The sequence below is a fragment of the Magallana gigas genome, chromosome 7 (genome assembly GCF_963853765.1).
Source record: "Magallana gigas chromosome 7, xbMagGiga1.1, whole genome shotgun sequence".
NCBI classification, from domain to species: domain Eukaryota; kingdom Metazoa; phylum Mollusca; class Bivalvia; order Ostreida; family Ostreidae; genus Magallana; species Magallana gigas.
Genome location: NC_088859.1, coordinates 24218710 through 24238228, shown reverse-complemented (window position 1 = coordinate 24238228; position 19519 = coordinate 24218710). Strand labels below are relative to the sequence as shown.

The window sequence follows — 19519 nt, the reverse complement described above, 5'->3', positions numbered from 1 at the left end:
TCAAAGAAACTTCCATTCAAAAAGTGTCGTTGGCAAATGCGACAGAAGTTATTTGTTCACTCTCCAGAATTTTTTTTTGTTCAAAAAGGTATTTCAAAGTTGTTTATATTTAGATTTCACACCGAAATTGATCCACATTTATCAATAAGCAAACACGATTACTTTAATGAAAAGAAATCTTTGAACAGATTTATCAACTTCTCGACAAATAAGGTCCTAAAGCTGTTTAAATCAGCATTAAGAAAATAGTTCCGTCCTGAAAGACCCCTCGATGTAGCAAAATAGGTTATCTGTTCTACAAAAGCCAAATTTGGAAAAGAAAAAAACGAAAAGAAAGTAAAGGCGAAAAGAAAATGAAAGCCAGTGCTGTCATTTAAATGGAAAACTGTTTCAGTCAATTTTTTCATCACCCTACTCCTTGGTTAAAGTATAAAAATAATCTGACAACTGTTATCAAAATTATTTCAACAGAAATTTTAGATCTCCCTCAATGCAAATGGGAATGCCTTTTTAAACATGTCCAATTTAGGTCAGCGCCGCTTGTCACTCAAATGTTTTTGTGCAATATTAAATCCACGTATTGGATAAGATGGGTGAAAGGTAGAAATATTTTACCTGAGAGTCGCAATGTTATGTCTTTGGAGTTAACAAATATAATTTTGACGCAAATACTAATACAGTAGCGGGAAGGAGAGAGGCAGGTAAGACGACATATTATAGTTGTTACACACGACAGACAGATGCCAAGTATAAATCACATATCATCTCTTTCTATTTTTAGGAAAATGATTATTGGAAAGAAACGTCTTTCCTCGATGGATTATTGGTTGTAGAAGTAAGTGTGCTTCAATTACATTGTATATCGTCCTATTATTAAAAAAACAACATTTAGAGATAGATTTTTTGCAAACTGTTCGTTTCAATAGACCTTTATATTCTAAAAATGAATCGGGTGATTCATCTTTTTTTTTCAATTTCGAATCAAAAATGGAAACGAATGAACTTTTGTGGTCTACTTTCTTTATCATTTTACAAAAAATCTGACTTTTACTAAGAGAGAGAGAGAGAGAGAGAGAGAGAGAGAGAGAGAGAGAGAGAGAGAGAGAGAGAGAGAGAGAGAGAAATTTTCACATTAGCAGAGTTTTTAAATAACTTTAAGGGGGTATGTAATTCATGTAGTGGATTCAGGTTGCATGTTAATATGTATACATACTTATGCAGGTAATAGGATGGAAGTGTTTCAAAACGCAATGTTTAAACATTTGACATTATGTTATCTCTTGAAGTGAAAATATTCTGCTTTGCCGAGTTCAAGATTGTGTACATTGCATTAAATGCTACGTTAGATCTCCAGAAACTTGTGCAGACTTTCTTTGATCTTTCAGTTAAATATTAAACAAGGTCCAAGTTGCAAACGTTCGCCTCGATTGCTTTTTATTCCAGACAAGTAGATATCCAAACCCTCCCTTTCTATGATTAAAGCGATTGTCAAGGAAAATTCTAAAAAAAAATATCAAAGTTTGTGTACCACAAAAATATGCATACACCATGGGAAATGTATTATGACCTTTTTTTTATAACATATATGTATTAATATAAGATATGTGTCACAAGGTTTCATTTAACTATAATCATAAATATAATTCACATTTTTTTTGAATGCGACTTTCGATTTTGCGGAAAATACTAGTATATAAGGTAGTTAAAAAAACCCAGCATAAACTTGCAGTAGGATCGTGTTTACAAGTCGTTGTCAGCCAAGCTCAACAGACGATCAACGACATCAGCATTGTATGGTATATCGAGCTGCATTAATTGTATGTTTGTGCTCCAACGACTTGACATTACACCATGGGGGCCAGATATCACAATTATGTCAAAACTCGGGTTTAGTTCCTATAGCACGCTTATGGCGACACCATTATCGCGACAGACGAGCGAGAATGGCTGCTTCAATATCTATATTGCCTAGTTTGTACAACTTAAGTAAATGTTTCAGTCTACATTGAGGTCCCAAGAAAAAAAAAAGGCCGAAAAGCCGACAGTCTTGAAAAAAAATCAGGCGTTTAAAAGGGTGGCCCAATCGTTCTGATAATGTCGCTGATCCTGCACAGACAGATAGCCGTCTCTGGATTGGAATTTCCGGAATCTGCACTTTAGATGATTCCAGTTAATATTGGTTCAGTTGCGCGAAATTTAATATTTTATTAGGGACCCGATATGATTTCAATTTATTCATGTCAAAATTGTATGAAGTGTTGACTACGCCGCACTGTGAACTTGATACTAAATGGGTGGACCCAAGTAAAAAGTGTATGCAATTTCAGATGATCTGTCGTTTCTGAGCCATCAACCAATTTGTACTGAAACAAGGAGTTGTGTTTGTTTAACAATATGTCTTACTTTTCGTAATCTCTCGTAATTTTACACGCAAATTGCAGTCTTATAAACTGTCTGTTGTTTCATTTCGTTGGCAGATAAATACGGATGTGTTCGATGTCTTTTACAAAATAGAGCAGCGAATTAAAAGGAGAAAAACTAAAAGACGGCTTTGAGATCGCGTCGGGTATCTGCGCTTTTCATGAAAGGAATGTCTTATATGTTCCAATCAAGGTTGACATTGGCCTTCAGCGAGCTCCTTTGACATCACATAAAAAGCGGGCTGAGTGACTGATGACACGGGTCGGGATTTGTTCCCAGTAAAGGATTGATTATGCAATCCTCGGAATTCCTTACCTGACATGCATTTTTCTTACCTGTTTAATTTCATATGCGTCTTTTGTGCCAATAAGTATGAACAAACAAATTTTAAATGTAGGAAAGAATTTGAAAGCGTTAATTGCAAAAGACAAAACTATGACATAAAGTTAAAATTGAAAATGATTAAAGGATTGGCAGACAGTTCCTAATATTTGAAATGCATAGAGTTTCAAATTCCTGGACTCTTTAAAGCGGAAGGGGATAGTAGGTTAAACCGGGGGTCTCTTTTTGATCCCCTAGAGCGAAATTTCACAGCAGGTGATTTTTTAGTGGATTACTTTCAGTTTTCGACATTTTACCTCACAGTAAACAACATCCACATAGCCGCTACATGACAGTCTTCCAAGGAACACCTGGAAATACTTGTCAATCGCTCAGGTTTTTCTTTTTGTAAGTAATTTTAAAACCTATGCATCTTTAGTTAAATTTCAAGTACGCACTCGCGCATCAACACTCGTTTTTAAAGCCACATAACCTACGACACACTTGAAGAATAAAAGCGTTTCACTGCCATGGCACACATCTTAAGAATGTGAGGCATAGGATACCACATATAAAGGAAGCTGATGGACAACAATCTAGCCGTCAGAACTACCTTAATAATTTAGATATATTTTTGGCCATACACTTTACATTAGTAAAGAAAAAATTCCAATATTTTAGCTTTAAAAACTGAGGTCTTCGTTGTAAGGAGATTAATAATACCAAAAATGTCATCGTCAAACAGCCCTCTTAACAGTGCAATGTGGGACTTAATACAACACAATGGGGGACTTAATACAACACAATGTGGGACTACATACAATACAATGAGGGACTTAATACAATACAATAAGGGACTTAATACAATGGTGGACTTAATAAAATACAATGGGGGACTTAATATTATACAATGGGGGACCTAATACAATACAATGAGGGACTTAATACTATACAATGAGGGGCCTAATACAATGGTGGACTTAATAAAATACAATGGGGGACTTAATATTATACAATGGGGGACCTAATACAATACAATGAGGGACTTAATACTATACAATAAGGGACTTAATACAATGGTGGACTTAATAAAATACAATGGGGGACTTAATATTATACAATGGGGGACCTAATACAATACAATGAGGGACTTAATACAATACAATAAGGGACTTAATACAATGGTGGACTTAATAAAATACAATGGGGGACTTAATATTATACAATGGGGGACCTAATACAATACAATGGGGGACTTAATACTATACAATGGGGGACTTAATACAATACAATGGGGGACTTAATACTATACAATGGGGGACTTAATACTATACCATGGGGGACTTAATATTATACAATGGGGGACTTAATACAATACAATGGGGGACCTTAAACAATACAATCGGGGACCTAATACAATACAAAGAGGGACCTAATACAATACAATTAGGGACCTAATACAATACAATGAGGGACCTAATACAATACAATGGGGGACCTAATACAATACAATGGGGGACTTAATACAATACAATGAGGGACCTAATACAATACAATTGGGGACTTAATACAATACAATGGGGGACCTTAAACAATACAATGGGGGACCTAATACAATACAATGAGGGACCTAATACAATACAATGAGGGACCTAATACAGTACAATGAGGGACCTCATACAATACAATGGGGGATTTATTACAATACAATGGGGGACTTATTACAATACAATAGTGGAGTTAATACAATTCAATGGGGGACTTAATACAATACAATTAGGGACCTAATACAATACAATGAGGGACCTAATACAATACAATGGGGGACTTAATACAATACAATTGGGGACTTAATATTATACAATGGGGGACCTAATACAATACAATGAGGGACTTAATACTATACAATGGGGGACTTATTACAATACAATGGGGGACTTATTACAATACAATGAGGGACCTAATACAGTACAATGAGGGACCTAATACAATACAATGGGGGACTTATTACAATACAATGGGGGACTTATTACAATACAATAGTGGAGTTAATACAATTCAATGGGGGACTTAATACAATACAATTGGGGACTTAATACAATACAATGAGGGACCTAATACAATACAATGGGGTACTTAATACAATACAATAGGGGACTTAATATTATACAATGGGGGGCCTAATACTATACAATGGGGGACTTATTACAATACAATGAAGGAATTAATACAACACAATGAGGGACCTAATACAATAAAATGAGGGACTTAATACAATACAATGGGGGACTTAATATTATACAATGGGGGACCTAATACAATACAATGAGGGACTTAATACTATACAATGAGGGACCTAATACAATACAATGGGGTACTTAATACTATACAATGGGGGACTTAATACTATACAATGGGGGACTTAGTACAATACAATGGGGTACTTAATACTATACAATGAGGGACTTAATACTATACAATGGGGGACTTAATACAATACAATGGGGTACTTAATACAATACAATGGGGTATTTAATACTATACATTGGGGGACTTAATACTATACAATGGGGTACTTAATACTATACAATGGGGGACTTAATACTATACAATGGGGGACTTAATACAATACAATGGGGGACCTAATACAATACAATGGGGTACTTAATACTATACAATGGGGGACTTAATACTATACAATGGGGGACTTAATACTATACAATGGGGGACTTAATACTATACAATGGGGGACTTAATACAATACAATGGGGGACTTAATACTATACAATGGGGGAATTAATACAATACAATGAAAGACTTAACAGAATACAATGAGGGACCTAATACAATACAATGAGGGACCTAATACAATACAATGGGGGACTTAATACAATACAATGAGGGACCTAATACAATATAATGGGGGACTTAATACAATACAATGAGGGACCTAATACAATACAATTGGGGACTTAATACAATACAATGAGGGGCTTTATACAATACAATGGGGGACTTAATACAATACAATGAGGGACCTAATACAATACAGTGAGGGACCTAATACAATACAGTGAGGGACTTTATACAAGCGATTTTTCAACACGATTCTCAGGAAATTATTGGTATAGAAATAACAAGAAAACCATTATTCTAATTTATTTTTGGGTAACTTAAAAAAACACCGTATTTAGACAGTAAAATAAGAAATACACTGTATAGGAATCAATTTTGTTTCTGTTTTCCATTACAGTTTTCATAACAATAGTGTCAAATGTACGTTCTTACGCTTTGTACATCTGTATATGTATAAGGGTAGCTTCTCGTTCATTAATTTAGAAAAGGTATTTATATCCTTGACTACATGATGTATTGCACCTTATGACATAAAAAAATATCTATTAATTATTTTATGCTAAAAATATTTCCAGTAAAAACATATCTGGTAGTGAAAGAAAATTGTTTCATATATCAAACGATTGGATTTGTTTTGCTCAATCATGACCCCATGTGATACGATTTTTGCAGCGGCCTCGATGTGTGTTGTGTGTGGATCTGCTAAATACCCCGTAGACATCCATCTTTTGACAATAATGGAGTAATGTTTGTTTTGTCTGTTATTTGTTACAATTGTAACTTGTAATAATATTTTGATGTCCTTCAGAGGAAACAAACTTACCTAGGCTAGAAGATTTACTACCGAGATATACCGAATTTAGAACGGGTTTTAGCGCGACCTGTTATGGTCACTGCTATCCTGGCCTAAGCTCCTTGTTTGCTTCCTATACCCTCGTTTATCATTCAATACAGACGAAGGCAAACAAATTCAGATAGTGTATCTTGTAGGAATAAGCACTTAACACTTCTAGAATGATAAGTTCCTATCGTAATTCACTGACCACGGATAGAACAGCTTGACATGGTCCTACTGCACTGGTTTTCCATACCAGCATGGGTGTTCTATCATAATGCTTTCTTCTCGATGTAAATATTAAGCACAATAACCTTATGTAACAAGAGGATGATAAATTTTTAATTGTCTTCATAAAATTGTCAGTATTAAACCTCAACCCTGACCCTTGGATCACGAAAACCGGAAGAGGGGGTAACCTTGTGTTCCTGGGGAGGGGTAGTGTACCTGCTCTGTGTCAGCTGTGACAGGAAGGAATTTGTGGGTCATCTTTCTCGGGATCTGATGGGGCACACATGCACATGCTGCTATCTTATCCCCCAGACCTACCCAGCACTACTACAGTGACACCGCTGTCAGCATAGCTGTATTATTCTTTGCATCGTGTCATTGAATGTAAATACGGACTTTCAAGGGCATGCTTCCCAAAGTCGGTGGCCTTTGAATTCATAAATCAAGATATTCCCTAATGACTATGTAAATACTGATGTTTTAAAGTTTTGCAGTCAAACAGTGGTGAAAAGAAACTCGTTAACATAGCATATGACAATTTATGTGTGACCACGTGGCCAAAGAAAAACAACGAAAACCACAATCCGGAATTAATTGACCAGTATGCATGCAAAGTGGATTCCAACAAAACTTCATTCAATTTGTTTTAATTTGTATTCGTGAACCGCCGTGCTCGTCGTTTGCTTGGGAAGGAGTTGGGGATATTTTACCCCCTACATTCATCACTTTAATGTGCAGACACAAATAAACATACCACCTAGCATCATCCCATGCATTCTGTTACGCAATACAAAGAGCCCGGGCTGTCTGTTTTTGTTACCTGTGCACAATTTACAGGTGTGTTTACGAACATATCATTTGTCCGTCTGCTGGATCCTTTCATTGTCGTTTGAATTATTTCTTTGTGTGTAGTACTACAGCGTCGCCCCTAACATCTGGAGATGCATTCCAGATCTGTTATTTTCCTGAGATGCCAATTTAAAAAAAAAAATAACGTTAGAATACGACAGCGTGTTCTGAGGAGATTTAATCCGTAAACATTTTTAAAAAATACATAAGATCTTGAAATAAGAGAAATATCAAAAGTTCGTGATGTTTCTACAACTTTATAACTTTGATAATATTTCTTTCCTGTTCTTTTTATAATAAATGTGTAATTTTTCATTTTTGACTTCAACGTTTCAGATTTGGGTTGTAAAACTGTGACTTATTTTATTCAAAGAAATGATAAGTTTTCGTCATAAATTGGGTCAAAGAAGATGTACCATTTTAGATGATAAGGTAGCTTATCAATGAAAACGTTACAAGAGGTCATGGGAATTTTTCTAAATTAGACACGTAAGTTAAAAATATGAAAACTGCATGACTAGAACATTTCTAGAACTGAAATACAAAATACGCGTGTATGCTCCTGACTCTGTATAACTATTTTTGACAGTTACGATTAATATTGCGTAATAAAACGCTCTCATATGAATGATAAACCGACAAATTTGAGCGCAAATTAAGCTAATGAATTCTAATTAAAATCATATTTTGTGGTTAAGAAACATAGAGATGTTGAAAATATTACCAAGAACCATTAAAATGTTTGACAGAGGTGAAAGAAGAAAGAGTTTAGAAACAAAATTTACGTCAGTATATGCAGAGAGCAGCCCAAACCCCCATGAGTGTAAGATAGGAAATATTTTATTATGGGTATAGTCTCTTCCACGTTCTATATGTCACAATGGCTAGTTTACGGCTGTGTTTGGTAAGGTAAGATGTTCTAGCACTTGAATGAGTGACAAACATTGTAAAGCCCACAGTCACTTGCCCAGATTTTCGTTAGTAGTGTGTCAGGTTCGTGGAGGACTCGCATAAAGTGTAGGCTCTTACAAGTGCTACTGTCGAATGGATTTCGTTCGTTTCGCTTTGATCTAAGAGTCCCAGGCCAGGTATTGGCTTGGAGTTAGGAAGTGTTGTAATTTGTTGTGTCTGGATACTCTTGACGTCTTTCATGGAGTGACAGGTTCCCACTTATGCTTATTAAAAAGTTAACAATGACCCGGACCCTCCACGGATCGCCACCAGACTAAACAATGGCTAGGAGAGATGTACTTTGAAGTTTCTAAGTAAATTATGGCCGTTTCTTAAAATCACAAAGTGCATTTCATCCGCCTGTATTAATGAGTAGGTTACAAGCGTGTGGAGGAGGCATGAGACCGTGAACCCAGGAAACTGGAACAACTTACAAATCCTAAATGCCAGAGATGCACTGTCATGCACCTCTAAATTTACTAGTCGCCCAACGTATAATGGTATATAATGGAATTTAAATGTCATGAGTTTTATTTTTTCATCAAATATTTGAATGTAGACAAACACTTGGTTAGTAGTAAAAAGTTGTTGAAATTCTAAAAAGAGCTTGGAATACTAGCAAAAAGGAAAGATTATTAACTACTCGAGAGAGGCTCAAAAGAAGAGATAGGTGTAATTTCTTAATTATGAGCTGCTTGGGTACAGTGCTCAACAAGCATACCATACATTGCTGAGCGATTGATAAAAGAACGCGTTGTCGAACACCTGTCCGATATTGACAATCAGAACAAATATGGTAAAAGAAATCACAAATCTAGTTAATACAATTCAGAATGATTTGTAGAAAGTATACGTAATTGTTGTTATTTTGAGGAATCCCGAAGTGAATCCTCGGTGTGACATTATGGAGAAGGCCAAGTCCTTAAACACACGCTACAGAAACAACCTATACTTTTCACAGATATGTGTCAAAATTTCATACTTCTAAAATAAGATTGAAGTTAGTCTGACTTTGTAAACAGACACGTGGGGTCAAATGGACAAATCCACAGGGGGCATACAGTGGCAAGTGAGGTCAACATTTGAACAAAGGACAAAATAAGGCTTCAATGTTTGTACTATGTTCCATCAAAGTATTGCTTTTGACTTTTTGTTGCGTAAATAGATATACACATTTCTTTCCATTTGGTTAATTCTTATCGGCTTACTTGCGGTATAACAACTTAATTTGTATTCAAACTATTTGGTTAACACGTTTGAAGAATGAGAGAAGCGCTCTGGTAATTTATCATTCTTGAGAAATGTCCCAAAACCTTTAGTATTTTCACCGTGTCTATATATCCTATAGTATCATCCCTGTATCTAAAATCCTAGAGCATCATCACTGTGTCTAAAATCCTATAGTATCATCACTGTGTATAAAATCCTATAGTATCATCCCTGTATCTAAAATCCTATAGTATCATCACTGTATCTAAAATCCTATAGTATCATCACTGTATCTAAAATCCTAGAGTATCATCCCTGTATCTAAAATCCTATAGTATCATCACTGTATCTAAAATCATATAATATCATCACTGTGTCTAAAATCATATAATCTCATCACTGTGGCTTAAATCCTTTTGGTTTAATCACTGTGTCTATATATCCTATAGTATCATCACTGTGTCTATATATCGTATAATAACATCACTGTGTCTAAAATCCTGTATAGTATTATCACTTTAAAAAAAAATTAAACTATTGTGATATCATCATGTCTAAAAGCAAATTGAGTACCATCGCGGTGGAACCTGTGGATACAACAAAGCTACCTGCTTCAACCCACCTCCCCAAATAAAATTCTGGCAAAGCAAATTAATGATTAATTACAAAATGAAAACATTCGACTAGAAGAAAATCTCTCTCTCTCTCTCTCTCTCTCTCTCTCTCTCTCTCTCTCAAAAGTCATGATAAAGAAAAAAAAATTCTACTATTAATAAAAAGTTCTTAGATTTGGACCACCTCCCGTTCATTTCACCACTAAGTTTAGGCCCACGATTCTGAGCCGTATTAGGACAATTTTTCAGTAGATGACTGGGCCTGATCTTAAATACCTAAGATATTTGAAAAATTATCAGGGAAACGTCTGTCTGTGACCTGCTAGTGGGCTTAACATCACGATCATATCTTGTATTCTTAACAAACGTACAAACATTGCAATAAAATATGTCCTTCCACTAAACCTAACCATTTACATAATCGCTAAGAATGTGAAGCACATGTAATAGAGTGTTAAACTTCACTATTAATATTCATAATGCCCTTAAGTATATATATAAACTACTCGAGAGGCTTAAACAACATATTGCTGACAAATGATTAATAAAAAGTATTCCGTTCTTCAAATTTTAAAACCATAGGTTTGAATTTGTTTAATGCTTGACAATCATTGATGAGATCTTGACTAAATTACAATGAACTTGAATTTTAATGAGATTAACACAGGATTATGATAATCCGGATTACAAAGAGTAAAAAGTTAATGTAGGAGGCGATCACAGTAAACTGCCCCGTTTCCTTTGACAAGTTTTATTTAAACAGATAGGGCCACCAGACGTTAGAATTGGTCTCTCAGAAAATTCAACGTCTAGCTATCGGATTAGTATTTGTAAAAAGGCATCATTGCCTTCAATCTGAAATCAAAATTTACACCTGCAACAAATAAGGGTGGCAACTTTTGTAGCCAGTATCGCTCTGTTGTAAATTAGGAGACGCCACTAAATGGACGGTTGAGCAAGACCCCAAGTCAACACCAAAATAAGCACATGTATCACGCTAGTTACAGAAAATATCTTTCTGTTGCGTAGCTGACATACTTTGAAATCATTAAATTTATTTCTCGTTTCCAGTCTTTGTATGGGTATTCACACCACAAGAGAGAGAGAGAGAGAGAGAGAGAGAGAGAGAGAGGGGGAGGGAGAAGGTAGTGTTGCCCTATAATCCTTCTGTTGGATAGAAAATGAGAAAAAATGTGTGCTATTCGAGATTTTTCTTACCCATCTACTCGCAAAAATTCCTTTGTGTGAAAGTTAAATTGGGAATAATTCCCCATATGATTTTTAAAGAGGTTTAAAATTAGTGGTGTTAAAACCAACTACTCAGAGTGTGTCTAGGTTTTTTAAAGTTCAATACCTGATGTGCTATACTGACTCGGCAAGGTCTTATTAATATTTACTGGTATTTAACAACAACATTTACTTCATAACAGGAACTAACAAATAATCATTACTACGCTGTCTTAATCTTTTAAATCTTCATTTATTGAATTTTAGAATTTTAAAACTTTATCAGGATTATGCTTAATAAAGCATATGTAGTAAAAAAAAATTGTATTGGAATATCAAATGATCCTTAGGAAATATACAAAACAAATATTTACTCTGATGACTGTGCTCCTGTATGATAAATCAAAAAGAGCTTAGTGAATAAACTCACTACGACTGATTAAAGATTTATCAAACAACCATTTTTAGAAATGATGGCACAAATTACACACCGGAAGATTTAATTCACGTTGTAAATTCTTTTGGTTATGGTAAAAGAAAAAAAAAAGTTTACACCTATATTTAAAAAAAAGTTCGTTGCGGTTTCTTTCTTCGGCTGTGGAGAAAACGTTTGGTATAATCCCCATATATATTTATCAGGTATGGTATAAAGTGGTCTTCTACGCTTAACGGTCCGTACACAGGTATAAACAGTCTAGGTGTAGCGGCAGATGTGTGAATAGCTTGAATTTCGTTAGATGCTAACAGTTGGGTTTTAAGCTTCGAATGAGACAGTCGAGTCCCATAGTCACTATACGTTGATGTACGGAATTCAAACAAAGTGCTGTGAATTTATTTATTTTTCTCTAGTTTCTGGGATTTTAATAAATTGAATTTTCATTACAAACGGAATTTAATATAGACTGGATTACGTCTGTTGAAGGTAAGTTTCACCGGTCTCTCAGGCCCGGTGATAACGAAATCTTAATATTTTTTTGAGTGCAAGATAAATCGGGCATCTTGATACCAATATTACCCAAACAATTTGATTTTCTGTTTGCTTTTCTATGGTGAGGATTAAAATGCGGCCCCAAGAAACTATTTAGATCGATTTTCCCCCATTTAAGGTTCATCTTGATTACAATTCAATCACATACATACAAGTATCTACCTCCTTCGCCGGTAGGAGTTAGTTTCATATCTATACCTAAGTGACAGACTTATGCAATTGACAACATGACAAAATATTTTTGCAAATATTAAAAAAAGATAATGTCAACCCATGTTTAATGTTTAATCTATTCTCAAGTTTAATTTATACTTGCACATAAATCTGAAGGGGCGGGCAATCTTTTTACACCGAATGTGCATATTTGAAATAGTTCGCACTCGGTATCAACCGACGAGGCAGTCTTTGCATTTTCTTGCCGCATGCCGACAGTGAAAGCTGGTGTTTGCACTTTAAATGAGTCCCTGTAATTTTTATACAATTAAAAATGTAGCCCAAATTATTTAACAAAAGCGTTTGGAAAACTAACATAAATATAAGAGCACAAATTTACAAAAAATCAAATAAGGAACCTAGTGGAGATTTTGACTACCACTTTCTCTTGGCTTCAGCGATGGGAACTCTCTCCTCGGTGGTATTTATTTAGATTTCAATGTCATGTCGATCTTTTTAGACCTGTTCTGAAGAAATTTTGAAATACCGTTCTCAAGTCTGCATTATGCTTTCTCTTGTTTGTGGAACATCATCACATACTCTCCCTAAATAGAAACTGTATGCTAATAAAGGCACTAAAACAAATACCCATTCGAGGGGTAGAAACCAAACTCGCATCTCTAGGCGTTTGAAAACCGGTACACGCAAAGGGTTTGTATTTTGTAAATAAAATACTTTGGATCTTTGTCACGGTTTAAAATCGTGGGCTATACAATACTTGCGTAAATGCCTGAAAATAGAAAGGTGGTGCATGTTTGGCATTAGATATATAAGAGTCGATTGGTTGTCGTAAGGTATTCAAATAGTTATCTGTTTTTGTAATGCATCGCTTACTTTTATTAACATTGCGTTAAGTAGGAAACTATTTGATAAATGGACGTACAATCACACAACGTGTGGAAGTATTTTAATTCTTGATACGCATGAGAGTCAGGCGGAATAATTTTTTCGCTCAAAAATTTAAAAGAATTTTGAAGAATTACACGGGCTTGTTCGTTTCAATTGTGTGTATGTTGAGTTGTATCATCCGAGTACCATAGAATTTGGGCGGAGTATCGGTGAGGCGGCAACATCGATTTAAAGTATTAAAGAGATCATTATGAAATGTTCTATCAGGAATATTATTGACTGTTGATCTAAGTGATGTTCATTTCTCGTTGTAGCAGTTCCAAGAAGTGGCCGGACTATCCAGCGTGGGTGTTAGTTAGTTTGGTCCCTCAGTGATCCAAACTCCCGCACACTTCTCTACAAACACGCTCTATGTCGACACTCATTTGGATGATGAGGATGTTAATTTCACTAATTTCACAATAAAAAAAAACTCAATGGACTGAGCGTTACTTCGGTACTGAGGGCGAATCCGGGGTGAAGTGTTATATTTAACAGTTGTTCGTGCTTGTACCCAGTCTGTGTGATGGCCAGAGCCAGGCATGTCTGCCCGCGTCCAAGGCCGCCCCACTGTGCCCTGTTTCTGAGATGATTTCTATAACAAGAGAGAATCAAACATCCTACTACTGTTCCAATGACCGTGCGATGGTTGCTGCTTCGCCTGTTCTAAAGGTACATTTTTCTTCTTGTATCCACATGACGATCATATTCGTATTTTCCTTGAATCCTTTAAAACTATGTGTCCTTCTAGGTTTTCAATTGAATTTATTGAAATTTAACTTCAGAAAATTTCCGGAATGACAAGTGAGATATTTGATTTAAGATCATGCTATTTTCGCTTTGATTACAGGTAATTTGTGAAATATTTTCCTTGACTGTGAAATTTAATAGCTAAAGAGTTTCAATCATTTAATGCCTTTTAAAAGATATAGTGACAAATTAACGTAACCAAATGTAAGAAATGCCTTACATCCCCTGGTGCTAAGTACCCCAGGTCATTAATCATTCTCTTGTCTTCTATTGTATTGCCCCCCCCCCCCCCCAACCCCCTCTTCCGAAGAACATATCTTAAACTTGACTCTGTCTCCACTGTAATGGTGTCACACTGGATATACCAACTTGATCAAACCTTGCCTTAAACCTTATCGAAGAAGCATGTGTTCTTTTAAATAAATTTGACCATAAATTGGCTGGCGCGATGGAACACGGATTATTAGCGATAGCACTTTATAAACTTGCCAATATCTGCAAGCTTTTGTCTTCCTGTGGGTTCTTTCGCTTGGAATCTTTTCAGTTAACACACTATATACGAGTCTGCAAGTTTGATTCTAAACAGTTGACTCTTTATTGTTAGCTTCTGAAGTTTTGGAATCTGCGGAGTATGCATGCGTCTTATCCTCTCTTATGAATTGACTGGTTTTTTTTAAACTGCCTGTTTTTTATCATAAGAAATTCTTTTTTTAATGAGTTCGATGGTGCTTGTTTCTTCATCAAATTATTTTTACCGCATTTTAAATACTTTCATTTGGAAAATTGCCGTTTTGACAGTTTGGTTTTTTTTTCTGCCTCTCATCCCCAAATTCAACCCCTCAAAACAAGCACGAAATGGCAGTCACTGTGGTGGGGCTTACTCCGAGGCCTGGATGTCGGCAGTGGGTCGGTATACTGGTCACCCTCCGCTCATGTTTACCGACAGCCAGATAAACAACATTCTTTGAACTATTGTGCTGCTCCGCTTGTTTGTAAGGTTTTGAGAGGGGAAAAAATGTAAATTTGAAAAAAGAGCCGAATCATCGCTGTGGCTGGGTATTATAGCAATATTTCAAATATTTTACAGTAGAATACTTTTCTAAAGAATATTTAATGCTTTTGGCAACTCGCAATAAATAAAGATAGGGTACTTTGTATAGTTTATTTTCTTATTTAACAATGCATAAGTAGATGAAGTGATTTTGAGAGGACTTAAATGCAGGGCAAGTGCTTTACCTGTGGGTCCCCAGCATTCTTTTCACAGCATGAGGAATTTTATGCTGATGTGGATGATGAATTTACAGATAATCCTTTCAAGATTTTTTTTGCTGGGGATTATATCCCCATATTTAAATTTCAGTTCAACATTTACTTCGTCTAACATATGAAATGTATTGGTATGTTTGTTTCTTATGAATTTCCTTATCATTTTTCAGGTACAAAGCAAGTATAATATTATTCACCTTCTTCTGTGTGTCCTAATGATGACGAATTGTGTCAGTGCTTTTCCAAGTAGTCCAATTGTGAAACAAGACAAGAACAGAACTGTGGTAGTGTTTAACAACCAAGTCTGTCGGCCGGTAGACCCGCAACATCTAACGCAGGCAATGGGCGAATTCTTTGACCCTTCAAAAATGGCCCTTGATGAGGCCACCGTTAAACGTAGCATTGACAAGGATCTAATGCAAAGTGACGATCCGAGTGTAGATGATGATGATGAGGATGATGATGAATTATACTCAGACAATGATGACGATGATGATGATGAGGAAGCAAGTGATAAATCGAAGAGCAGTGATAAGTCCAGTTACATTCACAAGTACACAGAGGATCCGAAACACCCGAATTACCTTAAGTCAATTCAGTTTATGAGACGGAAAAGGGACACAAAACGCTACGAAAGTGTGGACGAATTCAAAACTCAGTATCAAGTTCTAATGGAATCAAAAGCTAATAGAAAACAATTTAAACGATTCATTAGGAAATCAAAAAAATTAAAACAAAATAAGAAATTGCCATGGACATGCAAGACAAAGAAGATTTGGTTAGCAATGGAAGAAGGATATTTTCCCAATTATCTTCGGTCGGCACAGTGTAAGTCAAAAAAGTGTTTTTTCAATTTGAATGACTGTATTCCCCGTAAATACGCTGTAAACATTCTCAAACGAGATCCCAATAACTGTAATCCTGTTCCTAGTGTAGGACTAAACACAACCTACGAGGAACGGTGGTTCCTCGATAAGTACCACGTGACCGTTTTCTGTGAATGTGGAGTCGGTTCCGGGCGTCGGCGAGGGAAGAAAGCACGGAGACCTCGACGCTCGTAAACCCTAGCTTTAGTGTGCATTCCACGTGCCAACATTCCGAAGGACCATTGTACCGGACTGTGATATTGGGAGCAATAGGTTCCCGACAGAAATCCAAACTTGAACTATATGAAAACACTTACCCTATGTTAATGTGCAATTTTTCTTAATGGATATAGTGTATGTGATGTTGTCTGTTTCGTATTTATTGTTCAATATCGTGAGGTACTGCCATTTTGTGACATTCCCATTGATTCACAAAAGCAAAGAAATCCAGAGAGATGAAGTACACGTGCTTCGTCTTGTTAATTGTGTTCATCTAGGATGTGGCCAGTGCGACGCAGAAAGGCTTATAATATTGCCTTTTAAGAAAAAGACAGATTGTGTTGGTTTTACTTATTTTCGTCAAAAGAAATGAATGTGATTGACTATTTGATATGGGCATTGTGGCCATAGAAAGAAGCGACTGTTACATTATTGTTGAAGAACCAACACTTAAGTGCAGGGAATATATGTATATATACAAAACATTGTTAATATTATTATTATTTATTGTCGTATTTCTAATACATTCAAACACAAAAACTTAAAACTTCTGTTGTTTTCATTTGAGCCTGTCCAAACATACAATGTATGTCCTAGCGAGGTCTGCTGACAGTTTCAGCATACACATTTATAATTCTTGCGGTGTCTTTTACAGAGTGAGGCAAACCAAGTCAGACTCTCATTAACACTCGGATGTCTACCGATAATGGACATATTTTTAAGGACAGTGTCCTATGTTAATTCTCGTGATAAAGTATTCATATCGTATTGCCAAACAATCCGCTGCTTGTTTAACTTTTGAGCTCGGCTTACGATGTGAACTTGGTGTTCCCTGGAATGTACTCCCTACCATCCGTTGTCGTGAAACATGCTTGTATTAATGAAGATAAATATGACAGAAGCAATTCGCGTGTCCAAACTTACAGCCATGGCGTTAAGGACGAACATTAAGGTGTCAAACGTCCAGATATGCCAAGAGAGAGAACTCTTTAACAAATATCATTATTTTATATATTGGCATCTTTTTAAATTGCTGCATTTCACGTCCAAGCTTTTTTTTTCACTAGACAATGTGTAAATATTACACAACATGCATGCATACTTATAAAAAAGGAGAAATCCAATGCATAAATCACAGCTGGCATTCTATGGATATGCATAGCTGATTCCGGTATTTTAAGTTGCTACACTGTCGACCCAATCTGCCATCTTCAAAGTGCCTATTTATTAGAAAGTAATCTGGTCGGTGAAAAAGACAGATCATTACCATGCGATCGTATAAGCTGTGGTAGGTTCAGATGAAGATTTAATTGAACTAAACGTCAGGCAAAGATCCTTAAAACTTGCACACCACATTAACCCTCTGTAGAAACTATGCAACCATTCAACTTCTCGAGGACCCGCCCATCCAAAATGTACTTTAATATTGAAATTTTTCACAGACTCTTTAGAAATCTGACATATATGTGCTTTATTAAATTGCTATACACATGTATGTGGGCCAGAAGAAGAGATTATTTCTAAAAGCTTCTTTTACCTCTTTACGCATACCGAAGGCATAGCATGTAACACAGTGAAACATTTAAACAATAAAATGCTTTCTTTTGCGATTCATGCGGGATATGAAGGTAGAGACATTGCAGAAAATATCCATAACCCGCATGTAATTTTTTTCTGCAATGATCGCTACCTTCACAAGCAGCATTAATCGTCAAAGAAAGCATTTTATTGTTTAAATTTACATCTTAATGAAATCGTAAGGAGTAAGTAAAATTAACTTGGATATTGTTATTGTACATCAGTACGTCGAATAAAAATAATAGCCAAGTCGTCATATATGGGAATTTGAGTCTGACATCATCATAAATAAGCTCATAAACAACCAATATTATTGTTAAAAATACTTGCTACTTTCTTATGCCAAAAAAGTGTATACTTGTCTGATGCAATCGGTATTTAAATGCGGAGTATATGTAAGATTTAGAAAAATTGACAGAACTCGGCAATTACAGAGCATCTAGTTCACCGATGCCCGATTATTCCTAATACCTTGGACCTGTTTGTTCCAGCCTGTGTTCTACCACTATATCGTTAACCTCTTTATAAATCAAGAGGAGAAGGATAAATTAATGCTGTCAAAATATCAATAAAAACCAAATATGAAAGAAGTCCGCATATTATCAAGCTTTGATATTAATTACCTCGATCTGGTGAAATAAATTTTACTGTCACTTTTGTAATATATCTCGCATTCTTCGTGTCGAAAGAAAATGACAGCGGTTAGCTGTATGTTTAAGCTGTGTGACTTAGCCGCCATCTGTGGTTGATGATGTCTCCTAAAACTGTTTACAATAAGAAGCAGTAAATGATTCAAAACAAAAGAATGAAATAAAGCCTTTAGACAACCAAGTCTGTATTCAGTGCCATGTGGTTTTTTTTCTGGCACGTATTATCTACTCGAAAACAGCGCTGAAAAATCCTAGAAATTACTGTTTTTCTTAGTATGAGGACATGTTATAACTGATGCATTAACTGATGGACTATCAACACTACATAAGTACTATAGTATATCTTAAGCAACAATAAGAATGGTTCTTCGTGTACTTTTGTTGTTGCTTTAGTGGATCTATATTGTTTACTGAATCTTAGAGATGAATACTTACTTTTAGCAAAATTTCACAACAATCATCATATTTCCTCAAATTTAATTTATTTTCTCGCTGTGTGTCAATCCAATCGTTATGATTTCATACAAATATTGCAACCATGTGACAGTATAAAAAAAACTAACCGGTTATTCCGGATGAACTCTATG

General features: G+C 35.6%; 1 protein-coding gene across 5 annotated transcripts; it reads left to right on the top strand.

The window, feature by feature from the left end:
- Positions 1-613: 613 nt before the first annotated feature.
- Positions 614-17251, top strand: LOC105329006 (uncharacterized). Of its 5 annotated transcripts, XM_011430128.4 has the most exons (4): positions 614-701; positions 782-835; positions 13879-14275; positions 15790-17251. In XM_011430128.4, exons 3-4 carry the CDS (start codon positions 14192-14194, stop codon positions 16678-16680), a joined length of 975 nt encoding a protein of 324 aa, XP_011428430.3. In that variant the 5' UTR covers positions 614-701; positions 782-835; positions 13879-14191; the 3' UTR covers positions 16681-17251. The 5 variants fall into 5 exon arrangements, with proteins under 5 accessions (XP_011428430.3, XP_034312361.2, XP_011428412.3 ...); XM_034456470.2 differs by lacking the exons at positions 614-701; positions 782-835 and adding an exon at positions 12193-12436 and having other exon boundaries at positions 13882-14275; XM_011430110.4 differs by lacking the exons at positions 614-701; positions 782-835 and adding an exon at positions 12193-12436.
- The last annotated feature ends 2268 nt before the right edge of the window (positions 17252-19519 follow it).